At 37.2% G+C, this 20,935-nt stretch overlaps 1 protein-coding gene across 9 annotated transcripts in view; it reads right to left on the reverse strand.

Annotated features, from left to right (window-relative positions):
* Nucleotides 1-3,563: 3,563 nt before the first annotated feature.
* Nucleotides 3,564-20,935, reverse strand: part of CAPS2 (calcyphosine 2) — a 32,153-nt gene continuing 14,781 nt past the window's right edge. For all 9 annotated transcript variants that reach the window (XM_017804401.1, XM_017804400.1, XM_017804407.1 and 6 more), the window contains 10 exons: nt 18,707-18,826; nt 17,549-17,623; nt 15,912-16,007; nt 15,711-15,804; nt 12,870-12,985; nt 10,010-10,080; nt 7,868-8,022; nt 7,195-7,314; nt 6,072-6,168; nt 3,564-4,789 (listed from right to left, as the gene is read on the reverse strand). In XM_017804401.1, coding sequence (XP_017659890.1) covers nt 4,614-4,789; nt 6,072-6,168; nt 7,195-7,314; nt 7,868-8,022; nt 10,010-10,080; nt 12,870-12,985; nt 15,711-15,804; nt 15,912-16,007; nt 17,549-17,623; nt 18,707-18,826 — 1,120 coding nt within the window. In that variant the 3' untranslated portion in view covers nt 3,564-4,613. The remainder of the gene's footprint in view (nt 4,790-6,071; nt 6,169-7,194; nt 7,315-7,867; nt 8,023-10,009; nt 10,081-12,869; nt 12,986-15,710; nt 15,805-15,911; nt 16,008-17,548; nt 17,624-18,706; nt 18,827-20,935) is intronic.

Genomic DNA, 20,935 nt, shown 5'->3' on the forward strand with positions numbered 1-20,935 from the left:
TGAAGAAGGATAAATTAGAGTAATATCCAGAAAAAAAAATGCATGTGATTTCCACCTTTCCTTTTTCTGCCACAGAAACTTACCTGTTTTGTTCAACATGTCAGAAGTCAATTCTAGGCTTTCTTTTTTTACTATCTAGTGCTAGCATGCTCAAAACCAAAGCAAACCACAAACCTCCAAAAAAGCCAAAACCAAAAAACCATCCCACAAGCAAAAAAACACCACCCAAAACCGGAAAAAAAACCAAACACCAAAGCAACCCACATCCAAAAGTAACAGCACCTCCCTACAAACACACATCGGTAGATATGTTTTTAATCTTTTTATTGTTCTGGTCACAAAGACCCATATAATTTGATCAGCTGGCAGTAACTCTTACGGAAGACAAATGAGTTTTTGAGTGTGAATCAGTAAGAACACCTCCTCTCAGCAACAAAGCTATCCCAGGTGAGGACGCTGTACTTCCATTAGCAAACAGAGTGAAGCTACTGAAGGTTCTGCTCTGTGTGCCTGTGTTCTGCTTTTTCCAAGTTCTCTTACACATTCCAGCTTACAGTGTCAGTGCATATTCATTTTATGAAGTACTTACAGACACTGAGAATAAGGAGTTATATCACTTCACTTAATTTCTACTTGTCTTCTGGGAGCCTGCACATCTAATAGGACAAAATATGTTCACAGCATAATGCACTTCTGATGTTCTCAACTGCAGCAAGTTGCTAAAACTTTTTAGCAGAAGTGTAAATCATGGTGGTATGAAGACTATTAGTTCTATTAAGCAGTGAGTTTCAGGGAACAAGCCAGCCAGCTTCTTTGAGAACCCCTAACTAAGAGCACATTCTAATTTGGAAAATGCAGGCAATTCTGAGAAAGGTAGCAAATGTAGAAAAAGTTTTGTTTGAAACACAAAGGCAGTAAACTCCAGCAGACATCTCCAGAAAGTTTTAAAGCTACAAAGTATTGATGACAGAACAGAATTCAGGTTCATAAAATGTTCAAAAGTAAATAAGAGCAAGTCAGAATGCAAATAATCAGGGCATTGAGATCACTTTTACTGACAAGTCAGACATCACAGACCCTTGTCTGAATACACTTCATGTGTTATTTTACTGACTGTAAGCATGGTGGGCAAGCCTTAGGTAGAAGCTGGTTTGAATTGTTTGCTGCCATCTGAAATTTAGACAATGAAAAGCAGTGGGCGGATAAAAGTGACTTTTGTGAAAATTGTTAAAAATTCACCATAGTCACCATACCTGATGTTTTGAGGCAGCTGATCATAGAATTATTAAGGCTGGAAAATACCTTCAAGATCACTGAGTCCAACCTTTGACCAAGCATCACCATGCCAACTAAACCATAGCATTAAATGCCATGTCCAGTCATTGCTCAAACACTTCCAGGGATGGTGACTCCACCATCTCCCTGGGCAGCCCATTCCAATGCTTAATCACCCTTTCAGTGAGTATTTTTTTCCTCATGTCCAACCTGAACCTCCAATGGCACAGCCTGAGGCTGTTTCCACTTGTCTTGTTGCTGATTGCCTGGGAGAACAGACCAACCCCCACCTTGCTACAATGTCCTTACAGGTAGTTGTAGAGAGGGATAAGGTCTCCTCTGAGCCTCCCTTTCTCCAGGCTAAAGGACCCCCGTTCCCTGAGCTGCTAATCATATGACTTACTCGGCAGACCCTTCACGAGCTTCACTGCTCTCTAGACATGCTCCAATACTTCAACATCTTTCTCGAAGTGAGGGGCCCAAAACTGAACACAGGATTTGAGACGTGGCCTCACCAGTGCCGAGTACAGAGGGACAATCATTTCCCTAGTCCTGGTGGCCACACTATTTCTGATACAGGCCAGGATGCCGTTGGCCTTCTTGGCCACCTGGGCACACTGCTGGATCAGGTTCAGCTGGGTGTTGAGCAGCACCTCCAGGTCCTTTCCAGCCAGTCTACCCCTAGCCTGCAGCTCTGCATGGGGTTGTTGTGACCCAGGTGCGGGACCCAGCACTTGGCCTTACTGAACCTCATACCATTGGCCTTCCCCCATGGATCCAGCCTGTCCAGATCCCTCTCCAGAGCCTTCCTACCCTCCAGCAGATCAACACTCCTGCACAGTTTGCAACCTTACTTAGGGGGCATTCAACCCCTTCATTCAGATCATTGATAATCAAAAGATATTAAACAGGACAGGCCCCAATACCAAGCCCAGGGGAACACCACTCATGACTGGCCAGCAGCTGGATGTAACTCCATTCACCACCATTCTCTGGGCCCAGCAATCCAGCTGGTTTTTAACCCAGCAAAGAGGACACCCATCCAAGCCATAGGCTGCCAGCTTCCCCATGAGCATGCTGTGGGAGGCAGTATTGAAAGCTTTACTGAAGTCCAGGTAGACAGCATCTACAGCCTTTACTGCATAAACCAGGCAGGTTCCTGGTCATAAAAGGAAATCAGGTTGGTCAAGCAGGACCCGCATAACCGACCCTGTAGTTAAAAGAAATTATATACTTAGCAGGTTTCACATAATTACAGAGTACCTGCTTGTATTTCCAGGCAATTTCCGACCTTTAGAATTTATCTTACATTACCCTGTTAGGGATCTGTCTTCAGATTAAAAAATACTATGCATGACTACCAAAGCTACATCAACAATATTGTCATAACAGCACCTCATTTCTGTGATAAGAACAAAATAAAGAGCAAGTAATTCGCAGCAGATGTGACCTACACAGCTTTGGCTGATAAGCAGGCCCACTTAGGATATGTCCACTTGTCATGAATTTTTCCATTCCATAGGAAAATGTGGAATAATCTTCCTAAAAGCTTCACAATAAAATTAAGCATTGCAAAAAGAAAATACCTCACTTCACCATCACTTTCATTCATTAAATTGAGCTACAGTTTTATTTGTTGGTACAATTCTTCTAAGTGAGCAAGTCTAAATAGAGCAAGTGATTCTTAAAACAATTAATAAAAATCACTTGGTATTTTTCAGTTATTTGAACTGACACATTAACAAGCAGATCCCTGTACAACCAGATGAAGCTGCCCTTCTCAGAATCACCAATTCCAGAAACACTAATTAAAAAAATCTTTTCATCAAGAGAAAGTCTGGCAGGAATTGTGAACAAGAAAATTGTAATGAGCCACATCAGAATTCCTGCTTAGAATAACCATTGATAAAATCTGCCTTTCCCTGTAAACCAATACACACAGACTTTTGCAGCCCCAAAAGAATCCTCCAAAATCTCTCACTTGAAGATTCAGAGCAGAAACTGAAATTCTTGTTACAACTGAGGGTACAAACAACCGAAAAATAAAAACGCACAAGCTATTAGACCAAGGAAGTACTATATCTAGAATATACCCATCATCGACAGAGGGACCAAAGTCCCTCATTTCGGCATCCATTCCAGCACTGCCCCTTAATTCCTATGAAATATAAATTCTGTCTCAGAGGAAGGTTGTGTTAACCATAGACTATAAATTCAAAACCAGGCAGACAAGCTCTAAGGAAACTAATATATTTTAATCGTATAGGCTTAAGAAATGCAGTTCAACATACAGTTAATTTTAGTGACAGGTCTATTGGAACCAAAGGCTATCTCTCTCTCACTGTGTAATTAACAATACTTTTTTATTTCTTAACACTAATAATTTTACAGAATTAACAAGATGTATTACATTGAAAAAAGCATCTGTCTGAATATTTGAAGTAGCAAGGAATATTTTATGATTTAATTTTTGTGGTAACACAGGTGGTTGTTTGGGGGTTTTTTTAAATACTTTTCTGTTTTATACTTTCAGAGTTGATATGAAATGCTATATGTCCATTTGACAAAATATATAATTGCTAAGTATTAGTTAAAAAAAAATCCTAGGGATATAAAGAAAACTTATTTGTTTAGAAAACCACTTAGCAAAATGTAGGAAAGGAAGATGTGCATTATAAAATTCATGTGTGCTTTGTAAAACCTTTGGGATTCAATGCTCAGCTTTGGATTCCTGACCAAAATGACAAAGTAAGATCAGTCAAGATGGTCCATAGGCCAAGGGGCTAGTTGCTGTGAACGTCTCTGCACTTTCAGTACTGCAAACACCCTCAAAACTGGAAAAGTATGACTTGCTCTCTTTCAAGCTAAGTGCTACCATAAGAAACAAGAAACAAGACAAAGAATGTTATAAGAAACTTTCTGAAGAAAAGTTACCATTGATATACAGTCGAACCTAAAACTTTTCACAATGCATCATAAAACAAAATCTTCTCTTGCACATACACATTCATGCATTTTAGTATTCTAATTCCCAGTTATTTTAAAATATGCCACTTTATTCTAATATCAAAAAGATGGTTTTTGGTATAAGAAACAGCCTTTATTATTTCCAATGAAATGAAATGAACAGTATTTGTATTAGCAGAGTGGCTAGCATAGCTGAACAGACACTCCAAGAAATTTGTCATATATTATTCTTAAAGTATCTAAAGTTTTCAGTTCCTGATGTCAGTTTAACACACTATTTATAAAGCAATGCACATCAAGATTAAATCCTCCCTTATTTAGTTACTCCTTGTTTAGAAAATGTTTCTTCTTCATTTTTGTCATCTTCCACTCTAAACACCCCAAGAGTTCCTTAAGATATTAACAAAATCATCATCACACACAATTCCAAAACTTAATCCTTCATAGTAATCTTCAAACTCAGAATAGGACACTTCAGTGGGGTTGCTGCAGGTCTCTCCTAATGTTTCTAGAAATGACGATTTAATTTCTTCTTCTGCAGCTTTGCCTATGAAAGTATATTTTTCCATTAAATACATTTTAAAGAACAGTTAATATGTAGCATTTAATATACTTCAGGCAAGAAACTTTCAAATTTTAGCTTTCAAATATTTTTTTCATGAGCAAAGTCAAGATTCTGATTTCAGAATTAAGTTATTGGTTCACTTAATATAAGCTGTAGAAATCACCTTACTTTGACAGCATGATAGCATTAAATATCAACAGAAACATGGTCAGTCAATTGCAATGAATTAATGACATCAGGAAAATTTTTTTCTTGAAGGGAATGCAAAAGTTGAATAATGCATTTGTAAACTAAAATTTTGGTATTTCAGAAGTTATTTTGTAAGAACATGTAACACAAGTTCAAAGTTCTAGGAAAACTTTAGGATGCAAATTAGCATTTGAAAAGTGCTCTGCAATTTATATGTGTCCTCGTGACTTTATAAAGATAATACTCAAAATGATTTTGTGTCATTGAGAAAAAAATGCAAAAAATATGCCACTATAGCATTGGAAAAATTCATATGTTGTATCCCTACACCAGCATGTGTCTTCATATGTTACCATTAAAATCACTGGCAATACAAAAAAACATCCTCTTTTCTACAGGTAAAACCAAAAGGGTCACGACACTATGTAGACTTTCATAGTGACTAGTTTGGTACATATTATTTTAGAAACTGCCATACAAATACTTAAATTCATATTTTTTCAATGGTAGATTTTAAACATTTTTGAGAATCCTGAAAAAATAATGAATAATGAATGAATAATGAAGAAACCAGCACTTCCTCTGTAAAGGATGACAAACCTGTCCCAGAAATAAATGAAGTTCCTTCTGAATAAATTATTCAAGTGTAGAGTACACTCTGTGTCAGCTGGAATCCTTGTGTATTTTGATGGAAAACAGTCATGTGAAAATAAGAGTATCCTCCTAAGTGAAAATTATTTATATCATATTTTTCACTGATAACTTACAGATGAAAGCTGAGAAATAACTGCTTACATGTAGTCCTACACCAACATGGAAAACAATTACTCTGCATATATGCAGTGTGTGCAGCTTGATAAAGAGCAGTATTAAAATTGTATATATGAACTCCATTACTATTTATAGTCATGTTCTGGATACATTTTAAGTCATCAGACAAAAAAAGTTCTCCTTAACAGTTCAAGTCTAAGCCAATATGAAAACAGTCTGTATTTCCAACCAGTTTCTGCATCTGGTAACTTCTGCTAACGACTTCAGTAGTTACAGATTTTTTTTGCTTGTTCATGTGAATTACCTGCCAATACTAGAGGATGTTTCTTTGCACAGTAACATTTCCTGACATCCACCATAGGCACACTCCCAGTTTTGTTGAAATCTAGTTTCATATAAGCCTATAGGGAAAAAAAGAGTTAAAGCATGAGCATATAAGGAAAAAAATGTGGAAAGATGAAAAGATCAAATACACTTAACTACTTGGCTTACACTAACAGATCTTGTGCAGTAGATTATGTCAATTTACCTATTTTATATAAGGCAACAGATACCAGAAAATTATTCTAGATTATGCAGTTTCATGATTATTTTATCTCAACAGCTTTCACATCAAATGTAGTCCCCTCAACAAGTCAAAAAATTTTTCTCTCCATAATTTTTAGCTCATCCTTAGCATCAGAAGTTAAGCTGCTTCCCTTCTGCCTCCTCCAATTACTAAGATTCCTGCATCATTCTGACAGAGCCTCTTCAGCACTGCTAACAGCAGCTTCATTTTCATTTCAGTTTACTCAAATACACATGCTCAATATAAAAGGCTAGAAGAGTCGGATCTCTCCATGATTGAAAGTATGAAAGTATATGTCATTTTTCTTGATCTTGATATCCAGTCACTACTACTTGGCTGGTTTGTAATCAGTGTTTGATACTGCAAACAGCTCCACATCACATTATAGACACATAACAAGTGGTACTTCAAATACAACGTGTCTCACAAATGACTCTAATTGTAGGTCTCAAAGGAGACAAGTATTATTGCCTCCTATTTCAGGCAATGTGGGAAAAAAGTCTACACTGATATAGTCATCTGCCAAAATAAGGAAACAGACTTCTGGAAGAGATCATTTTAGGGTGTCAGATGCTTTATACACTGGACTGAACTATGAGAAAAGCACACATATACATAAAATCAAAATAATAAAGAAATTAATTCTAGAGTTTAAAATTAACTAATTCAACAATGGAACAGCATGCAGTCCTCTAATTTACTTTTATTTTGACAAACTGATCTGAAACTTTAAAAAGTCAATTTCCAAAAACACAACTCAGAAAAACAACAGAACTCAACAACCAGGACATGATAAGTAACTAACTCCAAAGTTAGACTGCAAAATCTTTGCATTTAGAATATCTGCAATAAAACTTACTTTTCTTACAAAGGCTTTCCTATATTCATTCATTTCTCCAAATATGGCACGAGTAAATTCTCCATAGTCGACCTTATCACTCTTGCTATCATCAAGAATAAGCCATAAAGATTCGAAGTCCTGCAATTTAAAAATATTTTGCCAAAGTTCTTCAGTATGTCCTAAAATAAAACATTCGCTATAATGGAAAATTACAATATTGTCACCACAAAACCCCCAAACTTCTAAATCCAAACTCATTTAAAGATTTGTAAAAATAATGCATATCAGTCACTGAGGACCATAATTCACATTATTTGCAGTTCGATAGCTGTGGGCTATTTGCAAAACCTAACATATAAAACAAAGGAAAAACATAAGAAAATAGCATAAACTATTCTCTAAAGCCAAAGAAGAAGAAATGGATTGCAATCACTCTTGCTTCTTCATGTCATGATGTAAGAAGATTGCATGCTTTTAAATATACTATTTTTTTATTTTTAAGAATTTCACACAAAACTGAATGCTCAAATGCCAATATACCACAAGGGGGAAAAAAAGCCAAATCAAAAACACCACCAAAAGAAAATGTGCAAAAATCAGCTATTAAACTACAGATTTAAGCAAAGAAAAGAAAGCAATTCCATAAATTAAGAAAGATAATACCCATGATTACAGTTTCAGCTAGACTTACCCCTTCAGGGATTTCCAAATGGAATACTCTTAGAGCTTCTTTAAAGGCTGCCTGAGAGAGAAAACCATTTCTGCTCTTGTCTACTTGTCGGAAATACTTTCCTAAGCCTGTTATAACCCGAACTCCTCTTTTACTTAGTGTCCCTCTGAATATACCTAAGGATTTAGAGAAATAAGGGACACAATGTTTACCCGAAGTTGGCCCCTTGCTATGGAGGTAATATAGAAGTAAAGAACATCACATCTACTTATGATAGTGCTGGTTAAAATGACATATCTATGCATCCAGGCTCCCTGATCTTTGATGAAAGAATACCAGTCCAAAATGAAACTATCAGTTACTTAACATTTGAGTGGAAACCATATAAAGCAGCAGCACGAACTTTTAAAAAGACCACAGAAGGAAAGGAATAATGGCTATTGCCCTCTATATGCTCAGATTATAAAGCTGTTTACTTCTGCTAGAACAGATTACATACCATGATTCAACATACAAAGCAACTCTGGAACAATACAAACACTCCATTATGAAACAGAGTTGCTTCTTTATTGTGCAAACATGTTAAAAACATGTGGAAACAAGGACAAATACGAGTAATTATGCAAAATCGTTCCAGAATTATATGCAGAGAACTATTTCTAGGGTAAAAACAACTGCCTTATCAAAATCTTCAGGTAGGAGGTTTACTTTAGGGATGTCCAAGTTTCTCAACATATTCTTTTAACAGAAGTCACCTGCTATTACCTTCAAATTACTTGTATCTACAATTATAAAGCAAAATAGGGGCATGGTGTATCAGGATGCTCTGCTCTGGAATGTGGACAAGCAACCTGAACAATTCCCTATTTGCAAAGCTATCAGTGGTGGACTGAGAGAGGATATGTCTTGCAGTTTTTGGTGTTGAATTATGTTAAAACCAGTCTGACACATCAACCCCAAACTAACATCCTGATAATAAGGCAAAGATTTGGCAGATAAGCTGTTAAGCTGACCTGGAGACACATGACTGGCAGTCAATCACTTTATATTATAAAAGTCCAGTCCATTTGCATACAGTAGGTTCTTCTAACATGACCCTTCTTGGAGTGTGTGTGGAGATTCCTCCCTTGGATGGGGCCACCCCTCAAGGTTACCCTCAAGGCTGAGTGAGAGATCTGCCCACGGTCATTTGTATGGGTGAGTTACATCAATCTCAATAATAGTTTCTTTCTATTTTGCTAGCTTTAATATAATCGCTATAGTGCACTATCCTATCCTAGTAGTTTTAGTTTCTACACTGTGTAGCCAATAATTTTGATTAAGATCTTTTGTCTAATAATTTCTCATAATAAATAATTCATTTTATATAAATATACTCAGTTTGCCATCTTTAATCCTGCAGGACAAAGCTGTACAAAGGTTCAGTCACACCTCTGTAATTCCTTAGACTTAGAACCATTGACAAAGTCTGGGGCTGAGATTGGATCCAGCCACACCCAGGCTCCTCTCTGAGAAGCAGTTTAGAAAGCAAGGGGTTCCTTTCTGCACCTCCTGCCTCAACGGGAGGGCTTCTCTAACAAACTTTGTCTGAAGCTCCCACTCCCACCTGTGACATAAGGTGAAAGAAAGAAGTTTTCTCCAGTGAAGATGATACTCAGATGGATGTTAAAAGGTGCCTTAAAGTATACACATGTAACCTTCTTCCAGGCCACACTAGGAAACCTTTGAGGTAGTCAGATAATTGAGAAATCAATTTGTGTCTATTATGCAAGGAGAAAAAATGGAATAACTAGAAGATTAAAAAATAACCCTAATTTTTATTCCAAAAATTTTTTGTGAAAGTAAATGTCCAAGCACATTCTAGTGACCAAAGAGTGCCTACATAAAACAGGTTTAGCAAATGACAGCAAACATTCACAATTATTCTCTACCTTCTCCACAATCTTTACCCAGACTGTTTATTCAAAGAGACAGCAGAAAACATTCTTATGACTAATTTGTGCTAGTATCAGATTCCAGTAATATTCTGATAAATATTTAACTTTTGTTTAATTTCATTTATACAAATAAAATCTTTATAACATCACTATTGTTCATTGCCCTGAGCTGTAAAGACACAGAGATACAGAAATTAAAATAAAATGGGTTCTGGTAAACACAAACCTTGAATCTTCTTGAAAACTTTGCTGTCTGCCTGCTTGGAACATTGTTGCTTGAATTCCACAGAAGAAGCTCTAAAGAAATCAAAATTAATGTTGATTGGTGAAATTACACATAATATTACTATATTCAAAACAGCTGTATTAAAAAAAAAAACAAAAAAACATATTGAGCTTTAATTCAAATCACCTAAACTGGAAAGTCAACAACCACCTACAGAGGACAATGTATTCTCTAAAACACGTGTAAATCAAAAGATTCATGCTTTGTGATAGCAGGACGCAGGTGCTCTTGGAAAGCTGCAACAGATCTTTTGGACTGTAGCTCAGCAGGACTCTCTTTCAGTACAGTAATGAAGGTTAGAGGACTCAATTCAAGAGTTTTGCACCAGAGAATAGAGCTATGGTGGGTTGACCTTGGCTGGACACCGAGTGCCCACCCAGCCACTCTATCACTTCCCTTTCCAACCGGACAGGGGAGAGAATAAGATGGAAAACAACTTGTGGGTATGGATAAGGCAGTTTATTAAAGCAGAAGCTAGGCAAAAGCTTGCATGTGCAAAAGTAAAGCAAAAGACAGCAGCGTTTATTCTCTACTTCCCATGAGCAGCGATGGTTGGCCACTCCCGAGAAGCAGGGCTTCAGTACGCGCCACAGTTTCTCATCAGGCAGCCACTGGAGACAATGAATGCCTGCCTTCCTGCTCCTTGCCTTAGCTTTTATATCTGAGCTGATGTCATATGGTCTGGTATGACATCATATCTGATATGACGTCATATCCCTTTGGTCAGTTTAGGCCTACTTGGGTTCCCTCCCAGGATCTTGCTCTCGATTGAGGAAGGGATGTTACAGCACTGGTGCTGTGCTCAGCAGCAGCCACAACACCGGTGTGTTATCAACACCCTTCTGGCTACCAATGTGAAGCACAGCACTGTGAGGGCTGCTATGGGGAAATGAACTCCAGCTCAGACCGAATACAAGAGCGTTCAATAACACCCGCATACAGAAGAAAAAGACAGACTTCACTGTCTGAAATTTAGTCACTAATGGAAAGAACACAGAGAGAGCATAAAAAAAGAAACAAGCTATTCCACCACAGGTAGCAAAAAAAGCCAAAATTATAGCCCAGTGAGCAAGTCGTCTTTCTGGAACCTTCAGAGATAACACTGGATCAACTCTAAATTTCACAAGTATAAGATTAGCAACAAATGAAAGAAAAAGTTGTTTACCTGAATGATAGGCTTCTGAGATGTAAATTTCTTACATAAACTGTCTTAAATTAAACTACATGGTGTTTTACCTCATGGAGGGAACAATTAGCACTAAGCATCATACAACTATATATTTCTATAACCAACTGAATTTGAATTTACTGTTCTATGCACTGTTAGCTCACTACGGCTCCTTTGCAAAGCTTTCAGTATAAAGGGACATTAAAATGAATATTACCGTAACTGAGAATAAGCTTCATGTGTCTAAACACTTACATAATAGTGTAGTTGTGCTAACAAAAGTAGTCTTTAGATACGGAACATATTTAATTGAGATTTTGTTATTGCTCTTCCTAATCAAGCAGGGATCAAAGCATTTGATATATGAAGAGAGGCTGGGAGAGATGAAACTGTTTAGCCTGGACAAGAGAAGGCTTGAGGGATCTTATCAGTGTGCATAAACACCTGACAGGAGGGAGTACAGAAGACTGAGACAGGCCCCGCTCAGTGGTGCCCGATGACAGGACAAGAGACAATGGGCACAAACTGAAACACAAGAGGTTCCCTCTGAACAATCACGAAACACTTTTGTACCATGAGGGTGACTGAACACTGAACAGGTTGCCCACAGAGGCTGCAAAGTCTCCATCCTTGGAGGTATTTAAAAACCCAACTGGATGCAGCCTTGAGCAATCTGCTGCAGTAAACCATGCTCTGAACAGTAGGGATGGACTAGAGACCCTCTTGAGGCCCCTTTCTATGATTCCATGATTTTATGAAAATTTCTACCCTGTAACATCTGCTATCAGCTGACACGCCTCACCAAAATCTGAGTAATCAAACCCTGACTGTATTTCCAACACTGTTGAATAACTTCAGTGATCAGGCAGGCACAGCAATGTGATAAATTCTATACCAAGATGTTATTTGTACTAAGAAGCAGTATACTCACAATAAAAGCCAGAAACTGAAGAGAAAGATACTTAATTCTCTAGACAGATGACTTCTGTATAGGTATTGGTATGAGATACATAGTCAAAATTAACCATTTACCTAACCATTTGAAAAAATTCTAAAAAAATTCTCATCTTTCAGACTCTGGGACAACATAATTTAGTAAAAACTATTTTGAAAGAATAAGTGCAGAAAACTTGCAGTCTTCAACATGTAACAATGCCTGGAAGAATTAGGAGAGGAATGAAAAAGAAAATGAAAAACCAGAGAGATAAACCTCCAATTCTTCTCCTGTGTGTGTTCAAACACTTATATTATCATGACTGATATAAACTTTTAACATACATGTCACAAAAGATTCAATAATAATGTTGATCATAAAAAAAGCATTTTTGCCCAAATGTGGTATTTTAGTTCATCACATAAGAAAATTTTCAGTATATGATTAGTATATAAAAACATGTAACTTCAAACATTGCAAATAGGACAGATTCAAAATTTAATTAATTATTTTATCCTTATCATTCTAGAAAGTTACTGAACTATGCAAAGTCCACTAACATCTATTACTAATTTAAAGTCTAAATACAGATTCTGTTTTTAGCAGTGTAAGTAATATGGTATTAGAAGCTCTTATTAAAAAAATCTTTTTTGCTTAAGGAATGGAAGGTAATTTGAAAAACAGCTACCAGCACTTACTTTAGAAAATCCATAGCTGCTTCATCAATACTTATCACACGAAGGGTGAAGACAGGGTTCTGCTTAACGCTTTCTGGAAGGTTATGATCAACACTTCGGAAAGTTAGATTAGCTCCCTGTTGGTAAAGCATACAGTGATTTAAAAATAGGTCATAGGTCGTAGGTCCTGTGCACTTCAACATTTTCATAAATTACTTGGACACATGACTGGAAGGGATACTAAGCAAGTTTGCAGACAACACAAAACTGGGAGGAGCTGTTGACTCCCTTGAAGGCAGGGAGGCCCTGCAGAGAGACCTCAACAAATCAGAGGACTGGGCAGTCACGAACCGTATGAAGTTCAACAAGGGTAAGTGCTGAATTCTGCACCTGGGAAGAGGCAATCTCGGATGTTCGTACAGACTGGGGAATGAGATGCTGGAAAGCAGTGCCATGGAAAGGAACCTGAGGGTCCTCATCAACAGCAGTGCTCTGGCAGCCAGGAGGGCCAACCGTGTTCTGGGGGACATCAGGCAAAGCATCGTCAGCCAGTTGAGAGAGGGGATTGTCCCTCTCTGCTCTGCACTGGTGCAGCCTCACCTTGAATATTGTGTGCGGTTTTGGGCACCTCAATATAAGAAAGATATTAAGGTATTAGAGAGTGTCCAAAGAAGGGCAATGAAGATGGTGAAGGGCTTGAGGGGAAGCCGTATGAGGAGAGACTGAGGTCACTTTGTTCAGCCTGGAGGAGACTGAGGGGAGACCTCACTGCAGTCTACAGCTTCCTCATGAGGGGAAGAGGAAAGGCAGGCACTGATCTATTCTCTGTGGTGACCAGTGACAGGACCTGTGGAAATGGCCTGAAATTGTGTCAAGGGAGGTTTAGGTTGAATATTAGAAAGAGGTTCTTCACCCAGAGGGTGGTTGGGTGCTGGAACAGGTTCCCTGGGGAAGTGGTAACAGCAGCAAGCCTGACAGAGTGCAAGAAGCATTTGGATGATACTCTCAGGCACATGGTGTGACACTTGGAGAAGGTCCTGCGCAGGGCCAGGATTTGGACTTGATGATCCTCGTGGGTCCCTTCCAACTCAGCATATTCTGTGATTCTGTGAATTTCGTAAAGTACATCATCCAAGACTTTCAAATGTTATAAGCATTTATGAAATGATGACAAAGTGTAGCTGGGGTGAGTTAACCTTCTAAACAGAGCCCTTCTAATTCTAAATAAAAACAGCTGAGCTTCAGGTTCCAAGATGACACATTATCCTCTACATGCAGGTTTGTCTAGTAAGAGGGCATACTGTTGCCTAACCTACAGCTGAAAAATTTGAGGCTACAGATTGTTGTTCCCTCAGACAGGCTCTGCTTTTCAATTTTTCTTCTCCTTTCAGCCTTATAAGATCCAAAACTCACTGGACCAGAGAAGAGAGTCACAGAAGGTGCAACACTGATTCCATGAGAGCAAAGTTCTCTCAGACTAGGAGAAACTCTTCAGTTGTTTTATTGTTTAACAATAAAGTTATGCTTTAAAAATTCTCTAAGAAATATGGAATAAAAATATGTTATTAGTAACATAGAGTTCTACTATCCTATATAGTCTCCTCTAAGTATTACTAATTCCCCTTCCTTTCAGTTTGGGGACAGAGGACACACCTGACATTCTTCAAAGTTAAAGATGCTTTTTGGTTTGGAAGAAGAGGGGAGGGGAGAGGAGAGAAAGAAAAGCAGCAAACTAAATGCAAAGAATGCTGAGAATAATAAAAAAAAATAGCAGTAGTTTTAACTGTAATAACTGTAATAATTTCAGAACTCAAGAATTCAGAAGGAGGAGACAGAGACACTGTTATTGTGCAAGTGTTTAAACTATTTGGACTTTATAAAAGGTCTGTATATCTTTAATATCAGCTCAGAAAGCAAGACTGTAGATATGGAGATTCACAGATATAACATCATTCCAATGATACATCTTTATTCAGAACCCATTTCCATCTGCAGATTACAAAAATACAAATGACAATAAAGAAAGAAAATCTCTAACAAGTAGCTTCAATCTCCATATCACAAATTTGTCTATTTCATTTTGGAAATTCTTAGACTGTCACTACATGCAAGCAGTTAGGGTAAGTCATATGATGAGACAAAGCATACTAAATACTAATGTCATCTTCTTTTACTTTCAATACTTTATACAAACATGGTTTTTGCTCTGAACTTCAGATTTGCAGGAGGATGTGAAGAACTCAGTGAAAACAGTCTGTACTTGAAAACTGGCTCAAGTATTTATAAACCACGAACATTTAACTCAGTACAGAAGTACGGCAGTACAGAAGATGCAATATGATTTGTAGTCAGTCATCAGATCAGCTGGCAGATGAAGTTTACCATTGTTTAAAATGCTTGCTCTAAACAGCTGGCAGTGTACATTTGAAACTGTAGGTTAAAAAAAATTAACCTGCAACTTCTTCATGTATAAAAAATAATTAATCATTGCCTCGAGTTAAAAATGCCAGTAGACCTTGCAAAGATTATTTATTTTTAACAAATACTTTGGTCTACTTTCTCTTCAGGACTCTCCAAGCAGATAATTTTTGCCCACAAAATTTTTCCACACTCCCTGCAGTCTTGTGCCCTCTAGGGGGAAAATCACAAACTACACCTTAATCTGAAGCCTAAATTGGAATCAATAAAACACGGGACAGCAAAATAATCCAGACTCCTAGAAGTCTTTAATTCAAAAATGTTATTGAAGGGAAGACTTTTGGTCTTCCCAGAAGGCTAGATCACAATTTTCCATTCGAATACCTAAATATTACTTCCAAGTCACCAACAAAATTGCCTTACATTCAGCAGAAGAATACTTACAACATAGAGGTCACCAAGATCATAAGTTTTTCCCTTCCTTTGCCCACGCTGATGTCGATAAACTCCCTTCTGAATGAAAGGCAAGGCGTTTGTTCTGTGAAAAAATTCAAAACTGGTATTCAAACAATTAAATTTATTTAGGCTTCTTAGATACAGTGAAAGATGTTTCCTAAAACCTTTTTAAAAAGTAATTTATCCTACCTGTTTCTTCCAAACTGTCGAAATTCATACACAGTGAGGGATCTGTCACATGCGAAAAAAAATCCAATCAACTCTCTACAAGCATCGCGGCCATTTCTAGAAGGGAAATTAAAAAGCACCTTTATGCTTTTCATCTATATAAATCCAATTCACCCCAAACATAAATAACACTTATTTTGGAATCAGAATGGTTTGGGTTGGGTGGGACCTTAAAGATCATCTAGTTCTAATCCTCCTGCCTTGGGTAGGGACACCTTCTACTACACCAGGTTCCTCAGAGCCCCATCCAACCTGGCCTTGAACACTTTCAGGGATCAGGCATTCATCACTTCTCTGGGCAACCTGTTCCAGTGCCTCATCACTCTCACGATAAAGAATTTCTTCCTAATATCTAATCTAAACCTGGCTTCTTTCAGTTTAAAGTAATTTCCCCTTGTCCTACCAATACATGCACTTCTAAAAAGGCCCTCTCCAGCTTTCTTGCAGCCTTCCTTTAGGCACTGGAAGGCTGCAATAAGGTCTCCCTGGTGCCTTCCCTTCTCCAGACTGAACAATCCCAACTCTCTCAACCTGTTCTGATAGTAGAGGTGCTCCAGCCCTCTGCTCATCTTCATGACCTTCCTCTGGACTTGCTGCAACAGGTACACATCCTTCCTGTGGCGGGGACCCCAGAGCTGCATGCAGCACTCCAGGTGGGGTCTCACGAAAGAGGAGTAGAGGGGGAGAATCATCTCCCTTGACTTGCTGGCCACACTGCTTTTGATGCAACCCAGGACATGGCTGCCTTTCTGAGCTGCAAGCACACATTGACGAGTTCTGTAGCTTCTCATCCACCAGCACCCCCAAATTCTTCTCCTCAAGGCTGCTCTCAATACCCATTTTATTTCCAATGTTGAGTATTGCACAATTTTTTTTAAGAAGTATTTGACTATTTTCTCTAACTCACCGTGGAATTCAACTTGTGGATTCAATTACATATTTTAATGCAATATTCCATTTCTATAATGTCAGAAACACCTTTCAAGGCTTCGTGTTTTAGTATACAATATAATTTTCACTCATTAACTCAAGGATTATGTACACCAGGACTACCGCATTCATTGTGCTATATGAAGCTTTGTAGCTGAATCCTCAGCTATGTCTAGTGAGTATACAGCTCACAGCTTCAGAAAAGCATCACTTTCAAAGTTGAAAAATATGTTTATGCCACAGCTACTCGAATCAGAACACTTTCAAAGATGTCCTAAAATTTAATACATATGGAGCTACAAATAAGTTGCAAAACCACATCTACAATTGTGACAGTTACAAAAATAAGTTTTAATCAACTGGGATGCTATAGCTAAAAGCACTATTTTAAACAGTCCCTGTGCTAACTGTCCTCAACAGAGCTACAGGCATGATGGTAACATAACATGACTTACAGATCTCAACACTACAGTGGGACTGTAAAGCCATTATTCATCAGCTATGTCAAAATTTGTATTATACACGTAGGCATATATCTGCAACCACACAGCACATACTTTTTTCCTCAGTATAGGCAACAGAAACATTCAGTGCAAGTAATTAGTATGAGTAAATATCATCATTTATAAATTCACAGAATTGAAAAGCTTCACAAAATTTGTGATTACCTTGATATAATCCTACTATCAAAGCGTAGCTTGTTAGAGAGCATATTTTCAGTTAATCCTGATTTGGTCCTTATTCTGTGAAAATAATGCAGCATGTTAACAATACCTATGGGCTCACAGATAAATGTTACATAAAAATCAACCATTTCAAAACAGCAAAAAACATGAAATACGGTATCCTTGGCAACTGGTCGAGGAGACGATCCCTTGTAGTTGAATTAGAAAGCAACTCAGAGTTGTAATATGTTCTGTTATTATATAATATGAGAGTATATTCACAGAAGGCATAAATATGAATGGGATATTTTGTTTACACACACTTTTATAAGAATTAAACCTCTACCACTCACCATACTTCCATGAATCAATGTTGTCTTGCAAAAATATCCAGACTGAGGCTTCTTTACCCACCTAAATGTTTTATATTGGCCCTATTACTAGTTCCAGAAATGAAGATTTGTCCATGCGATGGGTGTAAGAGATTGAGAGACTGGTTTTGTTGTCTTTCTTCTTTGTTTAAGATTACAAAGATGGCATTTGATGAGAAAGACTTTAGAGTATGATGTTAAAATGCACAAAGCAGAGATGCTTGCCTGAATGTTGAAAAAAATTAACAGAACAAAACTCAGACCTGCAGATTCATTGCATTTTACAGATCACAGTGTTTTTTCATTTTTTTCTTAAGTCCTTGCAGCTACTGTTTCAATGCTCACAGTCCAGGAATGTAATTTAAATGCCAATTAGGGTTAATTATTGCAGCAGAAATCAAAACATGATAGAAAAGTAAGATTATATTGTGTCAATCTACATTAGCATTTACAGATGCATATTTATGCAATTTATGCACCTCAGGATATGACAGGATTGCAAGCATCGAACTTGCTTGGAAAAGGTTGGCAAAACCTTGTGATGAATAATACCAATATAAGCTTAAAAATGTTCTCCCAGGTTTTATAAATTCTATGAATCAATCATTATACAAAAATAATCCACATAAAAAGGTCCCACTAGGCAATAATAAGCACAAGAAGGCTATAAAAAAGGTCTCACATGAAGCTGGTGGATCCTAGCCAGAAATAAAACATCTGGAAGGCAAACAAACTTCACAGAGCAAAAAAAAACCCCAAACCAGCAGAAAATGTATTTCTATAAACTTACTTCGTTTCATGCAGTATTCTTTTTCTAAAATGCACTGGTGCTGTCCCAAGTTCCAGAAGTCCTTGAGCTTCCTTGCAAACATCAGAACGCGTAGACTGCTCCGGGTCGCTTATAACAGCTCTGACCACAAAAAGCAGGGAGAAGCCCTCTGACTATTAGTATGTCTCAGTTTCAGGTCTTACATATTTTTACTCAGGAAAGAAAACACCAAAGAATAACACAGCAATAAAATCTCGGAGTTATCCATCAAGCTTGCGTAAATTTCTGGACTTCCTTTTTTGTTTGTTTTTACGAATTCTTAAGTTTATTACTTAAAATCAAATATATGCAATAATATTCTGGCAGTGCCTTACTATCTAGTAACTTTACATGTATATATGTATTATTTAAAGTATATTTTACATATTTTGATACAAAATAAATCTTAGTATTATGAAGGTTTGTGGGTTTTTTCATGATTTCCACTGTTTCGGTAAATATTCCACCAGTGATATTCTTCATACATGGCTCCCACCAAGATCAGTGACAGCATTTTCTAATAGTGGCCAGTGACATCATCAAAGAATCATAGAATGGCTTAGGTTGGAAGGGACCTTAAAGACCATTTAGTTCCAACTCCCCTGCTGTGGGCAAGGACACCTTTCACTAGACAAGGTTGCTCAGAGCCCCATCCAATCCGTCATCCAACAAAAACATTGGCACTTCCTTTCCTTCCTCAAAGCGCTGACTACAGAGCTGATAGGATCTCAAAGTCCCATCAAGCAGAAAAGAAACAGATTAACTGGTTTTTGAACATTTTGATATTTTCTCTATCTGTTCAGCAAGTAAACAAAAGACCTTTTAAAAATAAATGAGATGCTTGTTGTTATTGAAATGGTTATCAGAAGGAAAAAATAATTTTGCACAGCTATTATGGTTTTCTAAACCTGCTCTCTGATCTATAAAGATCCATCTTTGCACACATCAGTTACACTGATTTAAGTGCAAAATTGGCTCTACTAAAAAAAAAAAATATATTCAAAACACCCTTGTGTTTCTTTTAATAGTTTTTTTTTTCATTCAACAGTTTTGAACTACTCCAATTATCTGATACCAATTTGTTTGGCAGTACTGGCACAGTTATACTTGTAACATAAACAGAGAGATTTTTTAAATTAAAACTTCATCTTGATGCAACTGTAGCACTACTGAATATTGGTTTGACATTATCAGTAGAAGGGTTCAGAGTAGAAAGAATACATGGGAAAAATAAGGCAAAGCAGCTGAAGTAGGTTAAACACAGAATGAGCATTCTTGACCTAAGATGCACAAAGCTGTACATTTAATGCTACACAGTCGTACTGAAACACTTCAACATAACCAGTGTATTTTTAAGATCATCTCTGTAACAATCTTTAAAGAGGTATGACACAGGCCAAGCATTTATTTAAAAACTGGGGATTTCTACACTGAATAGTTGCCTAATTTTAATCCTGCTACAATGACACTTGTAATTTATCATTATGTTTCATGACAATCTTGTTTCCCTCAGGTAACCTTCCTTTTATCTCAGCTTTTAAGTAGCATAAAAGCATTAACAGACTTTTAAACAATATAGGTAATTTAACAGCCATCGTAACAAAAACAAAGAAAAAATAAAATGGTGAGTGCGACAACATTTCAACCTCAAAGTCTTAAGATCTGATGGGCTAAAATACCAGTGCAGATGACTACAGAGACTGTAAAACAGGCATAGAATGCGATATACTGTAGACGTACCCACAGATAATTCTTAGCAAGAATAAACTAAAATGAAACTAGATTAAACTAGCTTGCATCTTCCTATATTGTCATAACTACATAGCTTGCATAAAGCCCCGAATTATTAAACCATGCTTAAAATAGGGGGATCCTTCCATACAGAAGCAATGCTTTCTTGTAGCTAAAGGGATAGCAATGAATTTAGGAGAGCCTTACTGTACAATTTTGAACAACTTGATTTATCATTGTGTCTTTTTTTCCTACCTGACCAACACTGGTATAATACTCCTTTATGCCTGAAAGATGTTGTGCCAGTATTATTAAAGGAGTATTAATAAAGCTAAGATTCTAAGAAAAGACAATAAATACCGAAGAAGTGTAATTTGTAACATCAGGCATCCATATATTTTGTTGCGGTACAGGAGGGTTATTTCTGTGAGCTAGCGCTATTAAATCCCTTAAAATAGGTTAAAGTACAAAATTAAAAAT

The sequence above is a fragment of the Lepidothrix coronata genome, unplaced genomic scaffold (assembly GCF_001604755.1).
Source record: "Lepidothrix coronata isolate B3197 unplaced genomic scaffold, Lepidothrix_coronata-1.0 Scaffold9, whole genome shotgun sequence".
NCBI classification, from domain to species: Eukaryota; Metazoa; Chordata; class Aves; order Passeriformes; family Pipridae; genus Lepidothrix; species Lepidothrix coronata.